This window comes from Glycine max, chromosome 16 (assembly GCF_000004515.6).
Source record: "Glycine max cultivar Williams 82 chromosome 16, Glycine_max_v4.0, whole genome shotgun sequence".
Lineage (NCBI taxonomy): Eukaryota > Viridiplantae > Streptophyta > Magnoliopsida > Fabales > Fabaceae > Glycine > Glycine max.
The window spans coordinates 29,170,613-29,196,864 of record NC_038252.2 but is presented as its reverse complement, the minus strand read 5'-3'; the positions used below and the strand labels follow the sequence as shown (position 1 = coordinate 29,196,864).

General features: G+C 31.8%; 2 protein-coding genes across 2 annotated transcripts; one reads left to right on the top strand and one right to left on the bottom strand.

The window, feature by feature from the left end:
* Positions 1–14,253: 14,253 nt before the first annotated feature.
* Positions 14,254–20,153, top strand: LOC100785716 (phosphatidylinositol/phosphatidylcholine transfer protein SFH12). Its single transcript, XM_041010492.1, has 14 exons — positions 14,254–14,911; positions 15,353–15,566; positions 16,077–16,176; positions 16,321–16,587; positions 16,776–16,853; positions 16,962–17,063; positions 17,149–17,198; positions 17,378–17,477; positions 17,583–17,657; positions 17,843–17,905; positions 18,255–18,360; positions 18,651–19,048; positions 19,748–19,822; positions 19,909–20,153. The coding sequence occupies exons 1-14, from the start codon at positions 14,884–14,886 to the stop codon at positions 19,918–19,920; spliced, it is 1,668 nt and encodes a 555-aa protein (XP_040866426.1). The 5' UTR covers positions 14,254–14,883; the 3' UTR covers positions 19,921–20,153.
* Positions 20,154–20,185: 32 nt separating this feature from the next.
* LOC100785177 (uncharacterized) lies at positions 20,186–24,944 on the bottom strand. Its single transcript, XM_014768525.3, has 7 exons — positions 24,390–24,944; positions 23,222–23,828; positions 22,508–22,621; positions 22,344–22,409; positions 21,770–21,835; positions 21,474–21,533; positions 20,186–20,596 (listed from the first exon to the last, which is right to left on the bottom strand). The coding sequence occupies exons 1-7, from the start codon at positions 24,530–24,532 to the stop codon at positions 20,492–20,494; spliced, it is 1,161 nt and encodes a 386-aa protein (XP_014624011.1). The 5' UTR covers positions 24,533–24,944; the 3' UTR covers positions 20,186–20,491.
* Between the last annotated feature and the right edge of the window lie 1,308 nt (positions 24,945–26,252).

The following is a 26,252-nucleotide window of genomic DNA, read 5'->3' as shown; positions in this document are numbered from 1 at the left end:
AACCAATAACAAAAGCATACATTTATGTCAAAATGGTTTGTCGCCATTCATAAGCATCAAGTATAAAAATGCGCTCCTTAAACATGATGAGTCCATTTCAAACTTCAAACTTAGATGTGAAAATCGGGTTTGTGCTATACAGAACTATGTAGGTTTTACCTTCCTCTTTAGCAGAACAATATTGTCGCAATTGGTTCAGTAAAGAGGGAACCACCAAAGAAATTGAGAGCAACAACATAGATTCTACTGGAAGTTCTTCCTTAGTTTGACACCTAGAAAGACTATAAACAACTCAATTTTCTTGCCCCGGGCAATATATCAACTCATAATCAAAGCCCTGCAACTTGAGTGTCAATTTGTGTTGCTCTGGCATTTGAAAAACCTGAGAAAGTAAGTGTTTCAAGCTTTTTTTTATCTGTGTAGTTTTGAATTTGTGGCATATCAAATAATGGCATCATTTCTTCACAGAATCAGTAATGGCTAGCATTTCTCTTGCATAGGCAGATGCAGTTAGCATTCGAGAACATAACTTTTTTACTGAAATAAGCCACTGAATGCCCTTACTGTGAATGAACAACCCTTATGGTCATAGAGGAAGCATTTGTCTCTAGATCAAAGGGAATATTGAACTGAGGGAGTTGAAGCACAAGAGCATTAGTCATGGCTTTTTTGAGTTATAAATGAAAAATCTGCTGCCGGTGTCCATGTAAAGTTGGATTTTTTTTAACAGCTCTGTGAGAGGTGTAGCAAGATAAGTGTATTATCGAATAAATTGTCGATAAAACCCCATAAGGCCTAAAAAACCTTGCAAATTCGTGAGAGAGTTAGGGCGTTGCCGCCTAAGAATAGTCTGAATTTTTTCCTAATTTGATTTAACTCCTTCACTAGAAATGATGTGGCCCAAATATGAAAAGTTAGGCCACTGCAAAAATGCATTTCACCAACTTAGCAAAGAACTTGTGGTCTTGCAATAAATTAAAAATGCCTGCTAGGTGTTGTAAATGATAAGAAATATTAGTAATGTAAATTAACGTATCATCAAAAAACACCAAGACAAATCGTCTTAAATAAGGGGGCAACAAATCATCTAGGGCAACCAGGAACGTTATCGAAGCATTAGTGAGACCGAACAACATCACAAGGAACTCATAGTGTCTGTCATAAGTACAAAAAGTTTTTTTGTGTGTGTCTTCTGGCACTTTGCGAATTTGATGATATCCCAACTGTAAATCAATTTTAGAAAAAATGATTGCCCCATGTAACTCATCCAATAATTCACCAATTGTTGGAATAGGAAATTTGATCTCGAATGTTGATGGCATTGAGAGTTCTATAATCTGCACAAAAACACCAAATTCCATCATTTTGCGAACCAATAACACCGGGGAAGAAAAAAGACTGTGACTTGGCACAATCAAGTCTTCATTCAACATCTCTTAAATGCTTTTTGTCATTGCTTCCTTATGAATTTGAGGGTAAGGGTACAATTTTACGTTCACTGGTTTGGAATTAGGTAGAAGAGGAATTTGGTGGTCATGGTGCTGAAGGGGGAGGGTAAGCCTTGGGGTTCATAAAAAATGGATGAGAAGTCCAGGAGTACAGGTTGGATTACGGTAGGAAACTTGGAGAATTCAAGGTTGCTTTGGGTAAAGGGTGTGGGACCAATGTATGGGTGGGTCATGCTCTAAAAAAGAAATAGATGTAAAGAGGCACTACTATCTTGATGAAGAAGGCTTTTGAATTGATTAAACATGGCTGAGGTGGGTGGGACAAATTTTTTAGAGCCTTAAGTATTTGAGCCATTGAATGCCTAATACCACACCAGCACCCTGAATCGGTAATAGGTACATGGGAGTATCAAAAGTTTGGTTTTGAATCACCAGGGGGACAACATGATAGAGACCAGAGCAAAACAAATGATCTCCATTTCCTACCATTACCAGAAAAGACAGAGTAGGATCTAGTGTTAGTCTCAATTGATTAGCCCATCTTGTCTGCAAAATATTATGGGAACTTCTCGAGTCCACAAGAATCATCATGGTTTGGCCATTAATGGACCTCTTAAAATGCAGTGTTTGTGGAGAAGGTACCCTTGTTAGAGCTTGGGAAAATAAATAAAGATGTAGTTGGGGTTCTTCCGGGTCCTCACTTGCAATAGGGATACGTGTCATGTCCGTTGGTTTGCCTACCAAAGCTAGTTCTTCATCATCCACCAAAAGTAAAAGGAACTTATGAGCTTGACAACGATGGCTAATGACATATTTTTCGACACAATAATAACACAACCTTTGAGTGTGTCTTTCGTGTAATTGGGCTTGGGTTAAACGTTTTAACAAACAAATGGGAAGGTGTGTTAATGGAATGAATTGGTAAAATGAATTCCTTAATTTTATTCATCAATAAGATAAGAGTATATACAAGTCATTTGACAGCTATGCTAACAGTTGTACTTGAAACTAAGTAACAGTTGTACCAAACATATTAACAACAAATTATAGTGAATGAAATATATTAACAATCCCCTTCAAGTTGGACCATGAATATCAATCATGTTCAGCTTGGACAACATGGAAGAAAAAAAATAGAAAAAGAGAACGCTTTAGTATGTAAATCAACCAACTGATCCTTGGATGCAACTGGCATGAGATAAATGGTTTCGTTCTGTACTTTTTCGCGAATTAGATGACAATCTATTTCTATATGCTTAGTGCACTCATGAAACGTTGGATTTTGAGCTATTTTGATGGTTGATTGGCTGTCACAATATAGAGTAATCGACAAATAAGTTTCTTGATGCATATTAGTAAGCGAATAGCTTAACCATTGGAGTTCACAGACAGTGATTGTCAAGGCCCGATACTTTGCCTCTAATGATGATCTAGAAACGGTAGGTTGCTTCTTTGATTTCCAAGACACAAGAGAGGAACCAAAGAAGATGGAAAAACCAGTGATAGATTCCCTTGTTTCTGGGCAAGCTGCCCAATCTAAATCACTAAAACCTCGAAGCTTGAAGTCACTAGCTGAAGAGCAAAAAAGACCTTTCCCCGGACAACCTTTGATGTATTTCAGAATGTGCCGAGCTGCATCCATATGTGACTGTGTCGGATTGGACAAATATTGACTCAATTTTTACACAGCAAAGCATAAATCAGGTTTGGTATTAGTCAAATATATCAGCCTGCCAATAAGTCTTCGATAACTTGTTGGATCGGATAAGAGAACACCAACTGTAGCATAAAGTTTGGTATTAGGTACCATGGGAATCGAAACAGGCTTGTAGCCTAACAAGCCAACATCGATTATTAACTCCAAGGCATATTTGCATTGAGATAGAACAATTCCAGACTTGGATTGAGCCACCTCTAAGCCAAGAAAAAAAATTAAGTTCTCCTAGATCCTTGATCTTAAATTGTTGGTCCAGAAAAATCTTGACAAAATTAATTTCTTCAAGATGGTTACCAGTCAAAACCACATCATCAACATAAATTAGGAGAATGGTAATATGAGAATTCTGATTCTTCACAAATAGAGAATAATCAAAAGAAGATTGATGGAAACCCAAAGAAATGAGGGCAACGATAAGCTTAGCATTCCATTGCCTACTTGCTTGTTTTAATCCATATAAAGATTTTTGTAACTTGCAAACTAGTTCAGAATTAAGAGTGGTAAACCCAATAGGAACTTTTATGTAAACATCTTCTATCAAATCGCCATGTAAAAACGAATTATTAACATCTAATTGATGTAAATGCCAATGTTTTGCAGTGGCTAAGGCAAGCTACTTTCACTCACAACCTTCGTTTTTTGTAGCAGATTTCTGGCCAGAAGATGATTGGCACTGCTAGAGAGTTTAAGGAACTATATTACCTGGTACAATCTGGTTATGCTGATTCTAATTCTATTCCTAAAATTCATTTTACTAGTACCTACACACAGTCTTTCTTGAGAGATTCTCGTTAGGGTGAACATAATAGGGATTGAAGATGTCTTGAGGAAAAGAATTGGTTGAGGAGGAGGTGACTATAACAGAAGAGTCAGAGGTCTCGAGAGTAGAAGCCGTGAAAAAGGAAAGAAAGAGATCACCGATCAATACAAAGAAGGTAGAGAATGCAGAAGCAAGAGGAAAAGAATTCTCTAACAAACTGATACCATGTTAACAACAAATTATAGTGAATGAAATATATTATCAAACAAAGCATATTTTCAACTTTTAAAAATTAAATAATATAAGAAAAAAATTATATTTAATAACATCATTTTCTTAAACAAATAAAACTATTTTAATAAAAAATTACTTTTAAAATCAATTAAAAATATTTTTTATATAATATAATATTTAAAATAAAAAAGTACGGAAGTTTAAATTTAAAATATTTTTAATAATTTAAACTAAAACATAAGTTTAAAATTAAAAATAAAATTTAAATTAGAAAAAAAAACTAAAGCTCAATTTAGAAGTCGGATTGGCAAATCCCGACTTCTCAATCTCAATGTTACATACAGATGGTGGACTTTGGAAAATAAGAGTCAGTAGCATATATTGAGAATTTTTTGGAGAGAGAGTGTATATATTGGTAAAAATTCCGATAAAAGGCACTTTAACATCACCATACACGAGTCTCAATCATGAGGAAACAACAACTATATTCAACTATGCAAACAACAACCAAAAGAGAGAAAACACAAGTTAATGTTGGAAATCCTGGAGGTGAGTTGGTATCTTCACATTCCTTTTGAGCCTTCCTTCTTTATTGGGCTTCTGCTAAACTACGGACCTATCAGGTGAATAGTTAAATGTTGTATGTTTTGGGTGATAGTGTTTGAAGTACTACTTTCTTGAGAGTCTTATGTCAGTTATGTGGTTTGTTTTTAAGCTAATTTAATTTTCTTTGAAGAGTTATGTTATGCATAATTATTATGCCAACAACAACATATTTGTGTAATCAAGCATGTACTATGATACCTGCATGAATTGCTTGCTCAAGAGAAAGCACAAGAATCAAGTTCAATACATGAGGAGGTTGACCTTGACGAGTTAATGGATGTATGATTTATATGTATGTGGTTATCCCCTCATTCTTTATAACTAGTCTACACAATGTTGGTGTTAGGATCTTGAGTTGAAAAAACTGCATGCCGATAGGATTGCAACTCTTAAGGTGGCAATCTCCATATGTACTAAGATTCAAATGATATTCAATTTTTTGTTTTTACTTTTGTTATTTGTAAATTGTCTTGCTATTTGCAATTGGATTTGTCTTTAATAGAAAGTAGAGAAACGAGAGGAATGGAGAATTCAAGGAAGTGACTCGTTATCTTTCTCTGTCTCTTAATTTCTGACATGCACGATTACATGTGCATGTTGTTGTATCAATAAATGTTTCCAGGATAATGTATAAGCATTTAAAATCTTTTGCACCAAAGCATATTGATACCAAGTTCATCAAGCTTGATGCAAAGGACGACATGAACCATTCTATAGAGATGATTTTGGAGTTTGCTTAGGGATTGAGTCAATATAACTGTAACATTGGAAAAATTATCTTAATGCAACTATTTGTCTTGGTAAAGGAATTGAATGAAGTTCATTATTGAAAATGAAATACAGAATGCATCGTTCTTTGTTACAAAACTGGCTATCAAGACTTCGGCTTGTGTCATATTATTTAGGTGAGGCCTAAATCTGTACTTGGTAAATTAAGTGTATTAATGTTTCTGTTAGGTCTAAAAAAATGTAAATGTAATAACTACTCCTACATAAAAAAGGTGGATATAGGAGCTAACAAATGCTTGGTCGTAGAAGCTATCCTGGATGAAATAAAATTATGTTGTACTGAATTAAACTAACAAGGAGTTGCAGAAGATAGATTGGCTAAGGACAATAGATAAAATCTATCTACTAATCCTACCAATTTATTATATATATTGTCAGTTTATTAAAGATAGATTGGTAGAAGATAACTTAGCCAATCCATATACCAATTTATTGTATATGCTGTCCTTAGCAATATATTGAAATAAAATGTAGATAAAATTTATTTGTTATGTCAGTATATTGGATAAGGAGGATAACCTTGGTGATAAGGAGTTACTGAACTAAACTGGCAGTATATATAATAGTTATGTTGAAATAAAATGTGTATAAAATTTATTTGTATATCAGTATATTGGTTAAGGACAAGGTGTTTCTTTCTTCAAACAAGGAGTAGCAATAGACAGATTGGTAGGATTGCAAGAAGTGGGAGGTAAAAATGATTTTACCAAAAGAACGTTGAAGGCTCTGCTAATAAAGAAAGGTAATGCTTTTATTTGTCCCTTTCATATCTTAGTGGCCAAAAAGTTTTTTAACTATCATTTGATAGGTATAATTGATAAAGATGATGAATATCAAGACAGTACACGTAAAGTCGTTAGATCCTCCACAATTGTTGGTTCTGATTTTGAATAAAATTAATCAGCTGATGGCATCAAAAGAAGAATTTGTTGTTTATCATCTTCATATCCTTTTGGATTTCGGGCTTGTATAATCTTTGTCGCACTTTTGATTTGTTTGCTTTTAGGAAGTGTTTTGAATCCATAGCAATCATACAAAAGCTATATCGCGCTACAACTGTTGTATGAACCTGTCCCTATAGGATCCATCCAAGGGGGCCTTTTGACCAAAAAGAGGGTTATTTCATTTGAAATTTACAAAATATGGGTGATTTTTGAATTAATTCCCAAATGAGATAAGTGATAGGGACCCTTACAACAACTTGGGAGCAAGAAGTGTAAAAAAATTGTGACTTTTAGCTTTTTTTTCATTAAATACCTTTAAAGATTTTTTAAATTATTAATATTAAGTCTTAAATTTCTTACCACTTCAAAGTCGTGCAACATTTTTTTTTTAAATTTTCAACTAAATTTTGAACTACTCTAAAGTTGTTTTTAATTATACGACTTCTCTATTTTTTTAATAGTTTTTGTTTTAATGTTTCTTATATTTTTGTTACTCATATTAACAAAATTTATCAAATAATATTAAAGTTGTTTTTAATATTTTTTAAATTATTTTTTACATTTATCAATTAAGTAAACTAATAATTTTGTGTGATTTGATAGTATTATTAATTAATTTTATTTAATAAAATTATTTTAACATTAACAATAGAAAATAATTTAGTAATAAAAATAGTTGTTAAAATGAAATCAACATAATACATTAATATGAATTGAACAATACAAATTAAGCACAAACATAAAATTAAAAATTAGACACAATATTTGGTGTCAACTTACATGTATGCACAATTACTACGATTATGTCCTTCAGTTCTACACAATGAACATTTCTTAGGTTTATTTGGAATTAGTTCGTTCATCTCATTATGTATATGACCAGTGGTTGGCCTTCCCGATGTGTCTCGTCGATTCGAGGGACCAGACATAAAATATGGACCCAAATATTTAGGCCATTTTTCTTTGCTTCCAAAGGAATGAAACTGATGCTGATAAACTTTGTAAATGTTTTCCAACTTTTATATAGGCTCAACAAAATCATCACATTCTAAATTTCAAGAGGCACATGTTGCAATTGCATGCGAGCAAGAAATTCAAAGTGCCTAAAATTCCCCACGATCACATCGTCATTCGTTCAATTTGGCAGTGCATGCCATTGCTCATCACCCAAGTTGTGTATTTGTAATCTCTTGAACCTCAAACTCCTTTGCCTCCCAAATGTACATCTGATAGTAATACGTGCTAGCAATGCGTCGGTTCTCTTGGATCGTGACATATACCTCTTCGGAGTACCTATGTCTTGTCTTTATCATATTCATGATTTTCATCCCATTAGTAACAAACAAGTCATTTATTTTATTGAATGTTTGCTTGACTAAGGTAGTAATAGGCAATGCTCAAGCTTCTTTCAAAATAGAATTCATACACTCAGCAAGATTAGTAGTCATATGCCTATAGCATTTTCCTTCATCATTGGCCTGAGTCCATTTACTCTTGGGAATTTGATCCAACCAATCTGTTGCTCATCAAAACTCTAATTGCATTGCTAGCAACTTGGCCTCAAATCACGGTTTCCTCATCGCATATTCTATGATAAAAGACAAAGCATAATGAGTAATAAATATGTTGAACACGTAATAAATAAATTATTTAAGGCATGAAGTGCTTAGAAGTTTGTCCATATTGATGACTTGTTTTTTTTAGGTCAACATTTTTAAACTCTTTATTAAAATTTGATGCAATATGGCAAATCTAGTATGTAGAAGTTACACATGACCCAATCCACCTAACTCGTTCTGATCGCAAAGTTGCTAGCAAACTTGTTCCCCTATCTGATATAATGCACAAATTTGGTTGAGGTGTGGCATATCTCCTCAAATAATGCAAGAACAACGTCCAAAGTTCTTTGCTCCCACTCTTAACAATTGCAAAAGCGAGTGGAAAAATGTTTCGATTACCATCTTGTGCAATGGAAATCAATAAAGTATCACAATATTTTCCTGTTAAATATGTGTCATCTACTTGCACAATCGACTTGCAATATTGATAGTCTTTGATGCATGGCTTAAAAACCCACAACACACGATTAAGAATCACCTTAGAAGAGTCATCCTCACCATCCTCCATTGAATTGGATGTTTTGTATCTAACAATTATACCTAGTACAAAGTGTTGGAAAACTCTCATCCATATAGGTAGATAATTATATGATTCTTCCCAACCTCCAAATGCAATTTCAAGTGCTTTTTGTTTAGTTGTTCATGCCTTTTTGTATGTCATAGTATAACCAAAGTGTTGTAGCATGTTTGTAATCAAGGTTTTGATTAGGATACTAGGATTTACCTTTACTAAGTCAACAATATTATGATCAATTAAAGATAAGTCTAACCTAACATGATCTTGAGATATGAGTGAAGTTGTGCAAGTGTGAATACCATTTATTTTCTTTATCTATCACCTCCTGTGTATTTTGCTAAAGGATGCTATCACCCTCCAATGACATCCATTATCATATTGTATACACTTGAGAACATACTTGTCACTCTTGTTCTCTTCTGCATCATAATTAAATGAATGTAGAAAATCAAATTGCTTAATGTCATTGACAATTGCTTGTTTTGATTCAAACATCATGCCTTCATAAAAATCATAGGAGACATTCATATTATCATTCCCTTTATTCTAATAAGGATTTGAGAATTGTAGATCTTCTAAGAGTTGGATATTAATGGTTTCACAATGAAGATGATGTGAATTGACTTTGATTGCTTGGTTCTACACTTTCATAAATCTCGTGGTCCTGATCCTCATAACTAAATTCATTAACATTATCTCTTATTATGGGTTCTTCACCAGACATCTGTGAACAAATAAAAGTGTAATTTAGTAGACATCTATGAACAAATAAAAGTGTAATTTAGTAGTAAAAATATGAATAATTTATGGACATATAATGTTAAATAAAGAACCCTTGATGAATCTATAGATATCATATTTGGATGTCTTGCACCTTGATGAATCTTCCTTCATTCAATGGTGAAGTTTATGAAAAACTTACCATGTTAAACTTACAACCTTGAAGAACCTTAAACCTACACATTCAACAAAGACCAAACCTACACATTCAACTTACCATGTGACACGATATTCTTTATATGAAGTCCAATCAAGTGCAACACTAAAGGCATGAGATTCTTTCTCACATGAACAACAAAGGCATGAGAAGGCATGAGATTCCCTCTCATGAAATAACAAATGCATGAGATATTTGCCTTTATGTTAACAAATCACTTCACTAAAAAAAGGCTATGTATTTCACGTTGGACCTTCATTCTCACATTCCACCTCTTTCATCCTTCTTGCAATCTCTTGTGTTTAATTTGTGAAGTAATGACACATGCACAACCTAGACCTATTGATGGCTCGTTGTTGCACTTACAACACAATCATATTTCCAATAAAGTGTGGAAAGGCGAAAAGAGAATGATTCATCCAAGGTGTAATTTTGCCTGGGCTTTTACACATTTGGACTAGATAGATAATCACATGCAAAACCTAATAAATGAAGCTGGTTTTGGTCGTGTTATAATTGTTGGGAAAATTGATATTAACCAGAATTTGGTCGGTACATTGGTTGAATTTTGGAGGCCCGAAACACACACATAGCATTTTCCACATGGGGAGACAAACAATAACTTTAGAAGATTTGGCTTTATGGCTAGGACTCAAGATTGACGGGCTACTTGTAACTGCTGGCAGTACTAATGATGTACGTCTTGTTTGTCAAGCCTTATTGGTGGGCATTCCACATGATAAGTATATCAAAGGAAAAATTATTTATTTAAGGTGATCGTGGCAAAATTTTCAAGAACTTCCTGTTGATGTTGATGATGTTGTGATTACTTAATATGTTAAAGCTTATATCATGATGCTCATAAGCAGATGTTTGATGTTAGATACTTCAAGAACAAGAGTTTGTTTTATGTATTTCCTTTGTTAGAAAATTTTACAAAAGCAAGTCATTATAGTTGGGGTGCAGGAGTATTAGCTTCCTTTTTTTAAGCTCTAGATTGGACTATAAAGCCTTTACAAATTGATATCAGAGGATGTTTTTTGATACTACAATTATGGGCGTGAGTCCGCTTTAAATGCATTGCTCTGTGCATAGATAACTTATCTGACGAAAAAGTACAATAAGAACTTGGATTTCCTTTTGCACGAAAGTGATCTTGGTCGATGAGCCAAACAAACATTTCCACCTATGTAGTTAGACTTATATGCATCATATTTGATAGATTACATACGAATGAGGTCCATTTTTTTATTTTTTTAAGTATTTTTTTGTTTTTCTTGTTCATTAATAAATATGTCACAATAATAATATATATCTTGTAATTCTTGTGGATACCTTCTTCTGAGGCACATAAAATAAGGTGATTGATTAATAATGTCGAGGTATCTATGACATGCAGTAGATAGGATCATGAGATAATTTGGACTGCGACAAAATATTTGAGATAACCCCCCAAACCTAGATGAACTACATGACATAGATATGAGAAGGAGGAAAAATATTTTTTGAGCTTACCATCATCGCCATTGGATTGACAAATGAAATCATTGGAATGATTATATTATTTAAGGTGAAGTTCACCAAGGTATTTTGCATGAAAATTCAAAATACATGCAATGGTATATATGTCGAACTAGACGATATATATCTCATGAAGGGACACCATTAATGAGGTTGTAAGTTTACCTAATAATTTTCATAAATTATTGTTATTATTATTCATTATTATTTATAACTTGATAATTCTTAATTTTTAGTATTATCCTATCTATCACCACCATCAATCACATGTTAAACCTAGTGTATCTCTAGTGCATGTTTTTGGATATATGCCCCAACACCATCAATCACATGCATAACCTATTGATCAATCAATAGGCTTCTCTAGATATATGTCTCAAGGATGTGAACAAAGTTTTCAAACACCATGAGTCTTATTATATATGCTTCAATACTCATTTTAAGTTTCTTCTACCTCAAATGTTGTTGAAGGACACTCACAAATATTTGCTACCACTTTCAACACTTTGTGATCTACATACAACCCATCACCATCGAGCTCTTGTTATCGTTCATCATTACCTACTCAAATGCATGACATGAGTCATGAGGATGAAGAGGAAGAAGATAATAACAACAATAACGATAATAGTGTTGATGATCAGGGTGGTGATGATGTTCATCAACAATAACAAATTATTACATGTGATCAATGATCATCCTAGAACAAGAGGAGGAAGAAATCGTAGAATAAGAAAACAGCGACCATCAACAAATCAAGTGTAACAAGATGAAAAACCATGACACATATTTAAAAAAATTCGTTGTGGGACATTATCTCACTATTAATATTTTTCTTAAACAAACCTATGTGTAGTACTTTTTATTTAAATTGAAGTCTTTTATTTACATTATTTTTTCTAATTTACAAAAGAAATAATAATTATTAACATTAGTAACAAAAATATTGAAAATATTAAATAAAACAGTAATAGAGAAGTCATAGAAATTAAAATGGCTTTAGAGTCATTCAAAATTAATTTAAAAAGAAAAAAATGTAACACAACTTTGAGGTCGTGAAAAATTTATGACTTTACATAAATAACTTTAAAAAAAAAATCCTAAAGTCATTCCATTATTTAGGACTTCACTAAAAAAAGGTTGAAGTTATTAATTTTTTTACGACTTCATATCCCAAAATCGTGAGAATCCTACGACTTACCCCATTTGAAAATTAATTCAAAAAATACTCCCATTTAATAAATTCCAAATGAAACTACCCTTTTATTCAAAAGGCCATCCAAGGGTGTCAAAAGTTAGAACTTCATTCGTAAAAGAAGAAATTGATATTTATTATCTAAAATGTATTTAATTATGGTTCATTAATGTGAGTTCATTAGAACTTTAGAAGTCACTACAATTGGGCCAGGGCTTGAATAGTATGCATGGAATAGTAGCACCAAATTTCATTACCACTGATATACCAAGAACAAAATTGTGAGTACGACTATCATATTTCATTTCTACTTCAAAATATATGATTACACAATTTTAAATGAAGTGTCAATATATAAAAGATCTTCTCACGGTAAATTTTCACATGATATTGTTATGTGAAAATTGTGTATATTTCTCTCTTAATAGATATTTAAAAGGTGGGATTTTATATTATGTGAACATTGTGTTTATCTTTTTCTTCACAAGTATTAAATAGGATTTATTCGGAGTATGTTTGGCAAAAATAATTTGTAAGCTAGTTGAGAATAGTTAGTTAAAATTTGAAAAAATAAGTTTTAGCTGAAAATTACAAAGTTAATTTACTAAATTCAATTATTTGGTAAAACCAATTGTTGAATTAGCTAATAAATATAAAATAACATAAGATGATACACATTATTTTTAGGTAATTAATTTAATTTTTGAAATCTTGTATTTATTTATATTAAAAGTAAAATGTTTTATTAAAAAATAAATGTAGTGTAATAAGTAAATAAATAATGTAATATTAAAGGAAACAATAAATGAGAAATGAAGAACTAAAGAATAAAGTTAAAAAGTCTCTTTAGGCAGCATTTGAAAAAGAAAAAAAAAATCTACTAACAATATAAATTAATTTTACATTATCATTAATTATAAATCGTTATTATGGTCAGTTGGTTAACTTTTAGACTAAAATACATATGTGATATTTTACATATTAAAAGTTTCATTTTAATCTTTAATATTTTTAAATAGCTTCAAATTAATTATTATTGTTAATTGTTAAACGTGACGTAACGAAAATAAATACAAATTATGAACCCAATTAAAAACATCAAGAATTGAATTAAACTTTTCTAAAAAATATTAAGGACAAAATGATCCCTTTTAAAATCATCAAGAAAAATCTTATTTCATGAAGACAACAAAATCCAATTCATGTAACTGTAGGATTGAATAATTCATGGACAATAGCAAACATGTTTTTCTTTATCATTCAACTAGAATTTGTGAAATTAATTTGTAATTAGGCTAATTAACATCTAGTCATGGGTGGATATGCTAAGGCTTTAGATGACCTTAGGGAGACATTTTTTTAGGACCATAGAAAGACAACACTGCGACGACATTGCCTAGTCTCTTTAATCTGATTTTCATTTCTTTCCACTTTTGATGATTTTGTGTGAAACTTCCATGAAAGGCTAAACGCTTTGAATTAATTTATTGGTTTAAGGTTTCTTTTCCACTTTTGATGATTTTGTGTGAAGCCTTCATGAAAGGCTGAACGCTTTTAATTGATTTATTGGTTTAAGATTTCTTTAATGGATCTTGATATTTGTTTTAAATTGTTTTTTTCATTCTTGGTTTGCTTTTTTTTCTCTCTCTTCATTATCTCTTCTTGAATTCTTTTGAGTTGGTGCATAATTTGAATTTACATTAGTGATAAATTTAAAAATTTTGACATATTATAATTGGGGTTCATAACCAACAATTCATTGATCACAAAGTAGTATGTGACTCAATTCATTTAAGTAAGATCTCTCGATTAAAAGAAAAAATTTCATGACTAATTATATTTTTCAAAAAGAAATTAACCAACAATCCTTTATAAGTGTTTAAATTTTATAAATGAAAAAAACCTAGTAAATTAAAATTTAATTTGGATTAGTGTGTATAAATCAACATTAGAGGTGAGGCAAAACGGGAAGAGAGACATCAACATGGGAAAGAGATGGATGCAATATGTAACATGAATGGAACAGCCTTACGTTTCGCCAAACCCCTTCTTCAATATCTATCTTTCTCTACTATATCTATCTCTTCTCCAATTAGAGAACTGTGACTTGGTCAATGCCCCATCGTGAAACCCTCACTGTCTCTGAAACAAGAAAACCTATTTTCAGGGTTATCTCTCTCTTATAACTTCTCTCTCTCCTCCATTTCTCCTCGTCCCCTTCGCTTTCACGAGGTGATCATATTCTATTTTACCCCTTTTTTTATTTCTTCCTTTTTTCTTTTCTTTTTTTGCAAAAACCCATTTGATACTCGTACACCTCTTTAGAGTTTCAATTCTCGATCTCTCGGCGTTCAGTTCCGTTTCTTTTTTTTTTTTTTAACTTTAAAATCTCGTGTGTTTGCATGCATGCATGCCATGCACGTTGGTGTTGTTATTAATTTCATTATTTTGTGTTTAATGGAATATTGTTACTGATTGGTTATTTGTTTGCATGCATGCAGGGCATTTGGTAGTGCTATGTTTTTTTTCTGCTTTCGTATGACAAGTGTATAATTCTCCTGAATACCCAGCAGAAGCTATCAACAAAAGCCACACCATGTCTGGACCCCTGTCTCCAAAGACATGTCAGTTTCCATCTCTCTCTCTCTTTTTTTTTTCTTTCTTGCCAGAATTAATCTTAAATTGCTGGTTACATGTTTGGTTGAGATTATTTTTGGATAAAAACAACTTACATTTTAAAAAGTACAAAACTTAAGTGCAATTTCTTATTTACTTTTAGTGTTGTTCTCTGATTAGAATTGGAGATTCTACTCATTATTCGTGTAATAAAGGTTTAACATATGTTACTTAATTGAAATTCCAAATCTGATTAGAAAATAGCGTATGTTTCTCTTATCAAAATCATAGAAAGTTACTACTAGCTAGGATCTGCTCAGTAGTAGAGAGTTTGAGTACTATATTGAGGTTGTCGGTTCTAATCTCAGTGTGACCATTGGTAAAAATACCACAGAAATTTGGTAAAAAAAAAAAAAAAAAACTGAACCAACTGTGGTGATGGTTTGCAGCTCTTGAAAAGAGTGACCGTGTTGGTTCATTGAAGAAAATGCTGAGGAATTCTCTAACAAGGAGTAAGAGGCGAAGCAGCAGCAAGGTCATGTCGGTTGAAATCGAGGATATCCGCGATGCTGAAGAGTCCAAAGCTGTTGATGAGTTCCGTCAAGCTCTTGTCTTGGACGAGCTACTCCCTGAGAAGCACGATGACTATCACATGTTGCTTAGGTGATCACCTTAATTATCTTGCTTAACTCCTACTAATGAGGCACAAGATTTTGATATAATTTAGAATTCACCTAAAGATTGAACAAGGTTGGTCATCTATTTATCAGATTGGTTGAGGCTATTCATCTTTGTAAGAGTGAATAACAATGCTACCTAATTTTAAAATCTGCATTAATGAGTCCATTCTAACTATCTGTTGTTTTTCCATTCAAATTTGCATTCATGGGTTATTCCTACAAATAATTGTTATGGAGTAAATATATAATTTGGACCCCAATTATGTTACTTGTTATTTTGATCCTTGAATGTTTTTGTCTTTACAAGTTGGTGACTGGAGGGATGAATTTGTTAGCTCCTTGATAAATTTAGAAATCAATTCGTATTGGCAGAGATTTTTAGAGAGGAAAGCAATAGAAAAAACATTTTAAGGGACCAAATATTATATTGATTCAATTGGTTATGAGTAGGAACTTGACACATTTCCTGCATTACTTGCATTTTGTTGAACAGATTCTTGAAGGCCAGGAAATTTGACCTTGAGAAATCTAAGCAAATGTGGTCTGACATGCTTCAATGGAGGAAGGAATTTGGTGCTGACACCATCACTGAGGTATTTTTGTTTTATATATAACAATGATATTTGTGAGAAATGAGGGGATTTATTACTAGTTTTATCATATACTTGACCCTTTTCCCCACTTGTTTATAGTATTGCTCCTCCTTCTGTTTACTAATTTTGTGCCTTTTATACTAGGATTTTGAATTCAAGGAACTCGATGAAGTCCTGCAATATTATCCTCAAGGACATCATGGAGTTGATAAAGATGGACGACCAATTTACATTGAGAGATTGGGCCAAGTAGATGCCACCAAGTTGATGCAAGTCACAACCATGGATCGCTATATCAAATACCATGTCAAGGAGTTCGAGAGGACATTTGATGTGAAATTCGCGGCTTGCACCATTGCTGCAAAGAAACACATCGATCAAAGCACAACCATCCTTGATGTGCAAGGAGTGGTACGTAACAGAAATAGTTTATCTATTAGCCATTCCAATATTGAAGTTAAAAAACCAGCATGACAAATTGAACTTACTATCTTTATTCAGTTCACACTTCAAAATGAACCTTGATATCTATGAGAATGAAAAAGAAATGTGTAAAATATGAAAAATATGATGAAAACTTGCTATGTTTTATCTCACAGGGGCTTAAGAACTTCAACAAGCATGCCAGGGAGCTCATCACCCGCCTTCAGAAGATTGACGGTGACAACTACCCTGAAGTATGTTTTTTCTTGTATTTTGCTTAAGGTTTACATAAAAGTTTAGTTGCAAATAAATATTGTGGATTGCTGAGTTGTAATATCATAAAATTGGTGGCTTCACTGCAGACCTTGAACCGCATGTTCATCATCAATGCAGGTTCTGGATTCAGAATGTTGTGGAACACCGTTAAATCCTTCCTTGACCCAAAGACCACATCAAAAATCCATGTGAGAACAAAGACCTTATCCTAAATATCTACATCTTTTTGTCAAGAAAATAGGATTTTATCTAATTGAGCTTATAATTCATCAGGTTCTTGGCAACAAGTATCAAAGCAAATTGCTTGAGATAATTGATGAGAGGTGAGTTCATGTTAACAAATACTGTAACATTGCAGTACCTGATTTTCCTTGTGTCACAAGTAATTCCAGTCCTGTTTCTGCCCCATAGTTGTCATTCTAGTATTCAAAATCTTTATCAACATTCATTGACTTAAGGTTTTGTTGACAATCTTCTTATCTATTGGTTTTTGCTTTGCCAGTGAGTTGCCAGAGTTTTTGGGAGGTGCTTGCACCTGTGCTGATCAAGGAGGCTGCATGCGCTCTGATAAGGGCCCTTGGAAGGATGCAGATATAATGAAGGTGGGGTTGCAATCCCTTTTTGTTTTCCTCTTTTATGTTTTCAGCGAATTAACGTTATGGATTTGCAAGTTTATGTACTTAATATATATCTATATGGACTAACAGATGGTTCAAAATGGTGAGCACAAATGTTCAAGGAAATGTGAGGTTCCTGTCATGGAAGAGAAGACAACTTCTGAGGTGAGATAATTTATTTGAATGTTTTTGTTGAACTTAGATAACTCGAAAAACAGCTTTCATTTGGCATTTCCATTTTATATAGTACATAAGTTTTCTCTATTCAAAATCCTTTGTTGTTTTTTAATTTTACCCTTGATTCCTTCTCTTATTGATTAACGTCCAAACTAATCAATAAGCATGTTTAGGAACACGAGACTCCCAAGTTGGAGGCAAATCTCGCCGCACAATTGTCTTCTGTCTTTGCCGAGGTATGTTATTAGTATCTTTCACATTATCCATGCTTGATATGGTTAACAGCAGAAACCTTTCATATTAGTGTTACTTCTTTATCACAGCGCATATAGTTTTAGCTGCAATCTTTCATATCACAAAATATAGCTAGTGAGGGTACTATAGAAGGAAAAATCAAACATGCTAGACTAGTTAATTCAACTATGATGTAGTGAAGTAAATTTTGGTTGTTTCATGTAGACATTGTTTTATACAGAAGATTGCATATTTTGGAAGTCTCATGTGACCTTTATTTTTTTATTAAAAGAATTAAATAAATAGTGCCCCCATTAGCTTTAAGTACTAAACCTTGAAAAAATATTACAGGTTCCTGCTTCTAAGGCTTACAACTACGAGGACTTTGTCCCCGAGGCTGATAAGACTGCTTGGAATAAAAAGATGGAAGAAAATGAGAAATTTGCAGTATCCAAAGGTAGAATGGTATTTCTTTTTCTAACTCTTTTATAATGCATATTCTTACCACCAAGTATGTAGATCAAATGACGTGAGATTGTTCCAGCTTAACCAGTGGTCTTGGTTTAAGTCCAAACTGAAAAAAATAATGCATATTCGATCCTAAATGACTAAAACTTTATAAAGTCACCTTGTGTGGTGTCTATAACAAATTAAAACACAGAAATGTCACTCCCTGAATCTAAATCCTTAACTCATGACAACATGTGAAGTGAAATGAATGATGTGTTTTTGTGCAACTCATGGCAGCTGGAGCAGTCGATGCATACGCCATGGTTGATTCGTTCAAGATTCATGAAAAAGTGAACTCTCAAATCTTCACTGGTGTGATGGCCTTTGTGATGGGCATAGTGACAATGGTGAGGATGACTAAGAACATGCCAAAGAAGCTCACAGACGCCAACTTCTACTCCAACTTTGGTGGCGAATATAAAGGGCAGGCTCCAAATACAGAGGAAATGACTACTATGCCTAACATCTCTGCTCAAGAGTTCATGACTGTGATGAAACGCATGGCTGAGTTGGAAGACAGAATGGTCAACATGAACAACCAGACCACCTGCATGCCACCTGAGAAGGAGGAAATGCTCAATGCTGCTATCAGCAGAGCAGATGCTTTGGAGCAAGAACTCTTGGCAACCAAGAAGGTAAAAAAACAAAGCTATGTTTGATCTTCTGTTGGGGGAGCTCCAAACTCAGTTTGGAGCATAAACTCATTTTGGTTACATGTTTGATACTTTGATTAATTATCCCCCCAAAGTACGTTTGTACTGTGCACATGAAAATTTTGCTTGAAAACTCAGTTTTATGACAAGAAGACTCGTGTTGCTTTTGCAAACTCAATTGTCAAACTACACCAATTTGAGTTGCAAATTTTAATCTAAAAATGCACTAAATATGATTTTAACTTAATTTGTACACTTTAAATATAAGATGAGTTGAATAGTTAAAAAAAAATAAGACAAAAAAGTTATGAATTTGATTCTTTTTGTTAATAAAAACTAATAATCTAACAAACTAGTATTTTTTTATGAAAAAAAAAACTTGATCTATAAACATTGCGAGCTTAAAACGTTTTTAGACAGAATATAATATTTGACTACTTTACAATGTCATTTATCTATCTACTATGGTAAATTAGATAGAAACTCTCAGATTTTATGAGATTACACAAATTTTCTGTTTAGTAGAAAATTACACAAGTTTAAATTTTTGTAGAAATAAGCCATGTGCATAATCTTAATTAGGGATATGATTTTGCATTTTTTTTTCTCACCATTTTTTATTGCTGCACAAATTTTTATAAAAAGTTTACACCAAAAAAATAATGGTTCGGCCTTTTTTAGGCTTTGGAGGATTCCCTTTCCAAGCAAGAGGAGCTTTCTGCTTACATTGAGAAGAAGAAAAAGAAGAAGAAGTTGGTAAGTACACTATGCCCAAACATATATATATATATATATAATAGAACTTTTTTTCTTGTGTTTAATATTTTGTTTTTATAATGCAGTTCGCTTGGTAATCTCTCAATTTATCTGGGGTTTAATTCTTCGTTCGGCTTTCCGAAGACTTCCCAAATGAATCTTATTACATTAAATGTTCACAATGTGAACTCTAATATACCACAAATGTCATCTTATAGCATTCTAGGATTGGACTTGCTCTCCATGTATATAAAAAATGTATGCAAAAGCCAGTCCTATTTTGGACGTACAGAGCCGGAATGAATATATTGAGGGGATTTCTAAATATATATGAAAATCGAACACTCACAAAATAACACTTCATAAAAAAAATTAATATGCTTGAAATAACATTTTCTTTACAATTAATAAAAAAAAAAGTATTTTCAATGAAATGTCAACATATTGCTTGCGGGTAACGAAGAATAAAACGAAATTGATTTATTTGTCAAAATATATATAGTGAGGTGAAAATCATTTTTTTTTAATCATCATTTTCACTCCTCTATACACTTTACATTACAACATTGTCATCGCTCACAAACTAAAACCAAGCACACCATAAAATTTTTTGATTCAATATTTGGGTTATCTCAGGCATCTGTTACTAATAACAATATAAGAAAATGTCTAAACACAACGATGAATGAATGATGCGTAAGAAAGGGGCACAAGACACAAGCCTCTGCTTCTAAGGTCGGGCTTGAATTCTCTTCTATCTACCTTATTTGAATCCTGCATGTAGCAAGAAAACAAAAAGTAATTTATATCACGTATCGAATGACTATATATGACGAGTTTCTAATTAATTAGCTAGTTTTTCGATGTCATAATCATTTTTTTATTTCTTTCTACTTATTTTTTCCTTTTCTTTTTACTGCTGTGCGTTTAAACTTCGCATGACTGAATGCATACTAGAGCAAAAATAGTCTCATGCATTAATTATTACGTACAATCTCAACTATTATAATTATCAAACAGAAATTATTACGTACAATCTCAACTATTATAATTATCAAATATGAATAATGATACGCAAATTACCTTCTATTTTAAATTAAATATCATCATCGATATTTCTTATTTTTTTAATTTTTTTATCACATTATAAATCTTATTATGTTTATATATTTTTTTCTTTTTTTTTTTCTTTAGGTGTTGGATAGCGTTTGTGTTGTCTTGTTTATCAAACATTTTCCATCTCTTAATTACCAAATATACTATAACTAAATATATTTTGGAAAAAATTTTATGGACAACCAAAAATCTATTCAACACCTATAGAGAAGCAAAAATATAGGTATAATAGGATGATTTGATAGAAAGAGATAGAGAAAAATGAAAAGTATTGATAGAGTATTTAAAATAAATAGTGATTCATGTATCATTTTTCATATTTTTTAAAGTATTTTTTTAGGTAATTTTAAAGTATATCTTCTTCACTTCAAAAAACTAAATTCTCTAATTAACGACTACACATCTACAGTATAATCTAAAAAACTATGCATTAAAAACTAAATTCTCTAATTAATGACTACCCATCTAATTAAAGACTCCAGTCTTCGCCTAGGAGTTAAATTCTGCACAGAAATATAGTTTATGCATTTCTTACCAGCTGCACCACTCTAGAGGGCTTGCTTTGCGCGGATTTCATGTAAGGAATGCTCAAAGTCTGCAATGAACAACGAGAATGATTTTTTTTTTATCAGTAAGAATTAAAGGCATGTATTAAAACTTTTATTTATTTCAACGTAATTTTTGTGAATTTATTTATTTTCATATTTCTATATAGTTTAACGGCCTTTAGTTAACTAGCCTTAGGTTTGTAAGTACACTTAAAATTTTGCAGCTTAATTACCAACTACTTCATATTAAAAACGATTGATCTAATAATGTCTAAATATCCACCTGGATTTGTTGGTGAAGGAAATGGATGTAGCCAATTGCTTCACTCAAGACAGAGGCGGTGCTGGTCTGCGAATTAAAGAACATAATTTAAAGTAACAAATTAATCAATAAAAGCAAAAAACAATAATAATAATAATAATAATAATAATAATAATAATAATAATAGGAAATCAATTATATAATATGACCGAAAACTATTGACATTATTTATTTTGAATATATATTCCCCCCGTTCCACTTTAAATATCACATTTTAGAGGGAAAAAATTATTCTAAATTAATTATCATTTTACAAAACCAATAATTCATTAGATATTTTGTTCAAAACTACCCTTTATCAATACTCCATGTATTAAAATTATTCTTTCAATGTTTATTAGGAGTAAATGAATAATTAAAGGATATATATTAAAAGGTTAAATAATATTTTCTATATGAAATTTAAAATATTAATTACATTTTTTTAATACTCATGTTAAAATCTTAAAATTTATATATATAAAGTGAAACAAACAAAATATAGACACACACAAATTAATAAGTGGCCTATGGCCAGAGATCAGATATGATGTACCTTTCCGAAAGGTGCCACTAGTCTCTGAAGAGTTTGGATCCTATCCCCTAATTTCTCCTTTCTTACCTGCTTTAAACTTAGTCCACATCGATCAGCCCTTTTTGATTAAACATGAAAGTGACCCAAAACTTCAATTTAAACAACTTTTTATCATAAAATATTACCTTCAGGGGCGGGCATGATGGCCTTGACTTCTTAGCTTTTGCTTCAGATTCTTTTGGTGGAGAGCAATTGCTTGGCCTTTTCGTCGTTGCAACTTCACTTACAAATGATGAAATCTATAATTTACTGGAAAAAGGTTAATTAATCCAATCAAATTGGACCGAAGAGACTTAATTATTTTCTTTATAAGAATGTAAAAACGAAATTCGTGTTTCAAATATTACTCAAATTTAGTTACTATATAACTAGTTTTAGCCCTTATGCTTACAAAAATGCCAAGTTCAAAAGGAAGAAGAACAATGAGAAGAGATCATGGATTTGAATTTTCTCACTATAAAAAACTAACACATGTTAATAATTAATATTTATTGATAAAAAATACACACAAAATATAAGACATCCTTATTGAGACGGTATGAAATACATACACACTCACACAGATCAATTATTACAATGAATGCATAAATATGTAAAAAAAATATAAAAAAAAATTGACAAACAGCCAAACATTCACAAGAAAAAGAAAATAACATGAGCTATAAAAAATTGCCTAAATTAAAATTAACATATAAAAATGTCAGATGAGAGTTTAAGAAAAAAAGTTATGTATATATATAAATTGATTTTAAAGTCATAAGAAAAGTTTAATTCATTATATTTTATGCATATGTATCTATTGCATATGAGAAAAGATGTAGAGAAAATATAGTACTCACTTTACTTGTGCTGTTTGATGGACTGTTTTCACGGCCATGCTCATAGCTGTGACTCAAAGATATGCTCTCGTTAATACCAAAAGTATCATAGCCAGGTTGGATTCCACAACTCCCACCATAACTTGTATGCAGATCAAACATTTTAGGGTTTAATCCCAAAGAACATGAAACTAAGGAAGAGGCCATATCTAGGGTTGGTAAATTTGAAATTAAGGCAACATCGCCAAAGCTATTATTATATCTCTTGCTTGGGGTCCCTCCATCTATAGGCTTGTCATTAGGATAAAACTCTTCACCAACAGTTACACCAATACTAGATAAGAAACTAGGAGAAGAATATCGTGGTTCATGATGAATTGGAACTAGTGATGATTCCTCCATAGCCTTCATGAAGGTGTTGTCGATCATTTCACCTTTGAATATTCTTGCAGGAAAGAGACTATTATTATCACCAACTGGATGCTGAGTTATGAGGCTTTTTCCATTGTTAAAACCAAAGGCTTGCCTTGTTGAAATTCTAAGTGAATCAGTCATGGCGTGCTTGTGTTGTAGTTCTCTTGAATTTGTGAAGCTCTGATCAGTTAGAAACCCACTGTTATAACCATTGCTGCAAACAAACTCACACACGTGTAAGTTATATGGCTGCTATCACTGTTTCAAAGATGAAACAACTAGAAAGCAATCAAAGTAAAGCATTGTAGAATATAATCATGAAATGGTCAAATGTGAAATCAAGATAAATATTATTATTTGAAGACATACTACTACTACAGCTAGCAGACTTTAATAATTAAAAGATTTGTAGTGGAGAGTTCTTGCAAACTGATGTACACTCTTTTTTCTACTATATATGTCCATATCTTGATATTTTCAAAAGAAAATGTTCATATCTTTTCCATAAGAAGTTATTTTTTGTTGAATAACATTCACAGGGAACCCCACAAGCCCGAGAAAATAGAGATATAAGAAGCTATCCTCTTTAATATTTAATTAAGGGGGGGTTCAAAGAATTCAAATATCATAACACCTGCTTCAAAGAATTCATTAGTTTCAGCTGAGACACAGATGATTGGTTACAATTCTAAGGGGATCATATTGTGGTATATGTGTTACAAATCAAGATTCAAGAGTTAAGTTCTGCTTAAAGGGGTGAAGTGAAGGCACTTACTACATGTTGCTTGGGATCCATGATTGATTAGTGATAGTAGTGGAAGGTTTAGAGTCAGGTGGTGGGGTTGTTGAAATTATACTAAACTGAGCAGATTCTTCTTGGAGCTGATGCTGCTGAAGATGGAAACTGGCAAACTCCATAATTTTTCCAACTTCAAGATCCCAAAACAAAAGATAATCGATCTAATTAGCTAGCTACCCTATATATCAACCTTGAGAGACCCTTTCACTTTTTACAATTAATGTAATAAGATTGGATATATATCCTTGATATTTGATACCATATGCATGTACAAGTTGCAGCCCTTTTTCTCCTTGTTGCTTGATCTCTTCCCTCGTTAATAAGTCTTTTTGAGTTCACTATGCTCACTCCAAAAGAAGTCTAGTAATTATACGGTGAAATTCCCAAAGCAAAACTGCATAGAGCTTTGAAAAAGGGTCCTGAAAGAACGGTTATGGTGCTAGACAGCAAGGTTATTATATATATACTGGTCCTCTCGGATCAACAAATTGATCACTGTGTTTATGCTTTTAGGATAGACATAGATATGACACCTTCGGGGAATATGCATGAATATAAGTAAATTCTTCCTAAAGTTGTGCTAGTGGTATGGACTTTTTTCCTCGGTAAAAGGGTAGTGGACCTTTTGTTTTGCCTACAATAATACTATATTTCAAAACAATATACTACTCTCTGTGAGTCATACGGCAAAGTGTGATTGAGTTAATTATTTGAGCCATCTCTTAATTTGTTGGGGAACTTGTATTTGTATTGTCAAACCAGATTTTTATTTTTTAGCCACCATCATTATTTAAAGTGAGTGGCGATTGTGTTTAATTAGAGCCATCTCTTAGTTAGGGAAATTGTAGTTGTATTAATTGCCAGACGTTTTTTCAGCCACCATCATCATTGATTGTTATTTTTGTGATGACTAGGGTTTAGGGGTTTAGGTTGTATACAGATTACGTGTGCATGGGTTAAGGTTGAGAGAAAAAAATTATTTAATTATGGGTTGAGTTAGGTTAATTTTAGTAATGTTTTTAATTAACATAATAACTTATAGAAATATTTTATGAAAATAAAAAAATATTAGTTTTAAAAATTTTAAAAGTGAATTTTCCATGTTAAAAATATCATTTAAATATTCTTTATTTTGAAAAATAATTCTTTTATACTTATAGGAACCTTTTAAGAGATTTGTTTGATACTTTTTAGGAGACTCTCTAAATTTTTTCCTACATTGTGAGAATCAGGAAAAAAAAATGACTAACAACAAATTAATAAGATAAAATGCACAATTATTATTCTATTGCTATATATTAATTAATTAAGTGGAAAAAGAGAATGATGAGTTCCAATACATTCAAGTGTAATTTTAGAAAATAATACAAATATAAATTGTTAATAAATATAATGTTACTAATCAATTTTCTAAATTATTGCAATTAGTTAAAGAGTACTATATATAGAATGAATATATATAGTATATTGATTAAAATTAAAATAAAATAATGAGAAAAATTAGAGTAGGTTTAATCCGTTTTAAAATATGCAAATCGATCTAATATTTGACCCGATTGAAAGTTTCTTTGATTAAAGACCTAGTTATGTCTTTTTTTAATATAAATATAAACTTATATTTAAGTATATATATAAATAATATATTATGTTGTTTTTGTAATTATTATTATTATTATTATTATTATTATTATTATTATTATTATATTATAAATGATCTTAACGTAGCAAATTTATTAGGTTATTTAAAAACTTAGACTTACTATATATAATAATAATATCTTTAGGAATTAATACATTACATATCTATCGATCTATTGGTATGTTAAAAAAAGTTGCTGA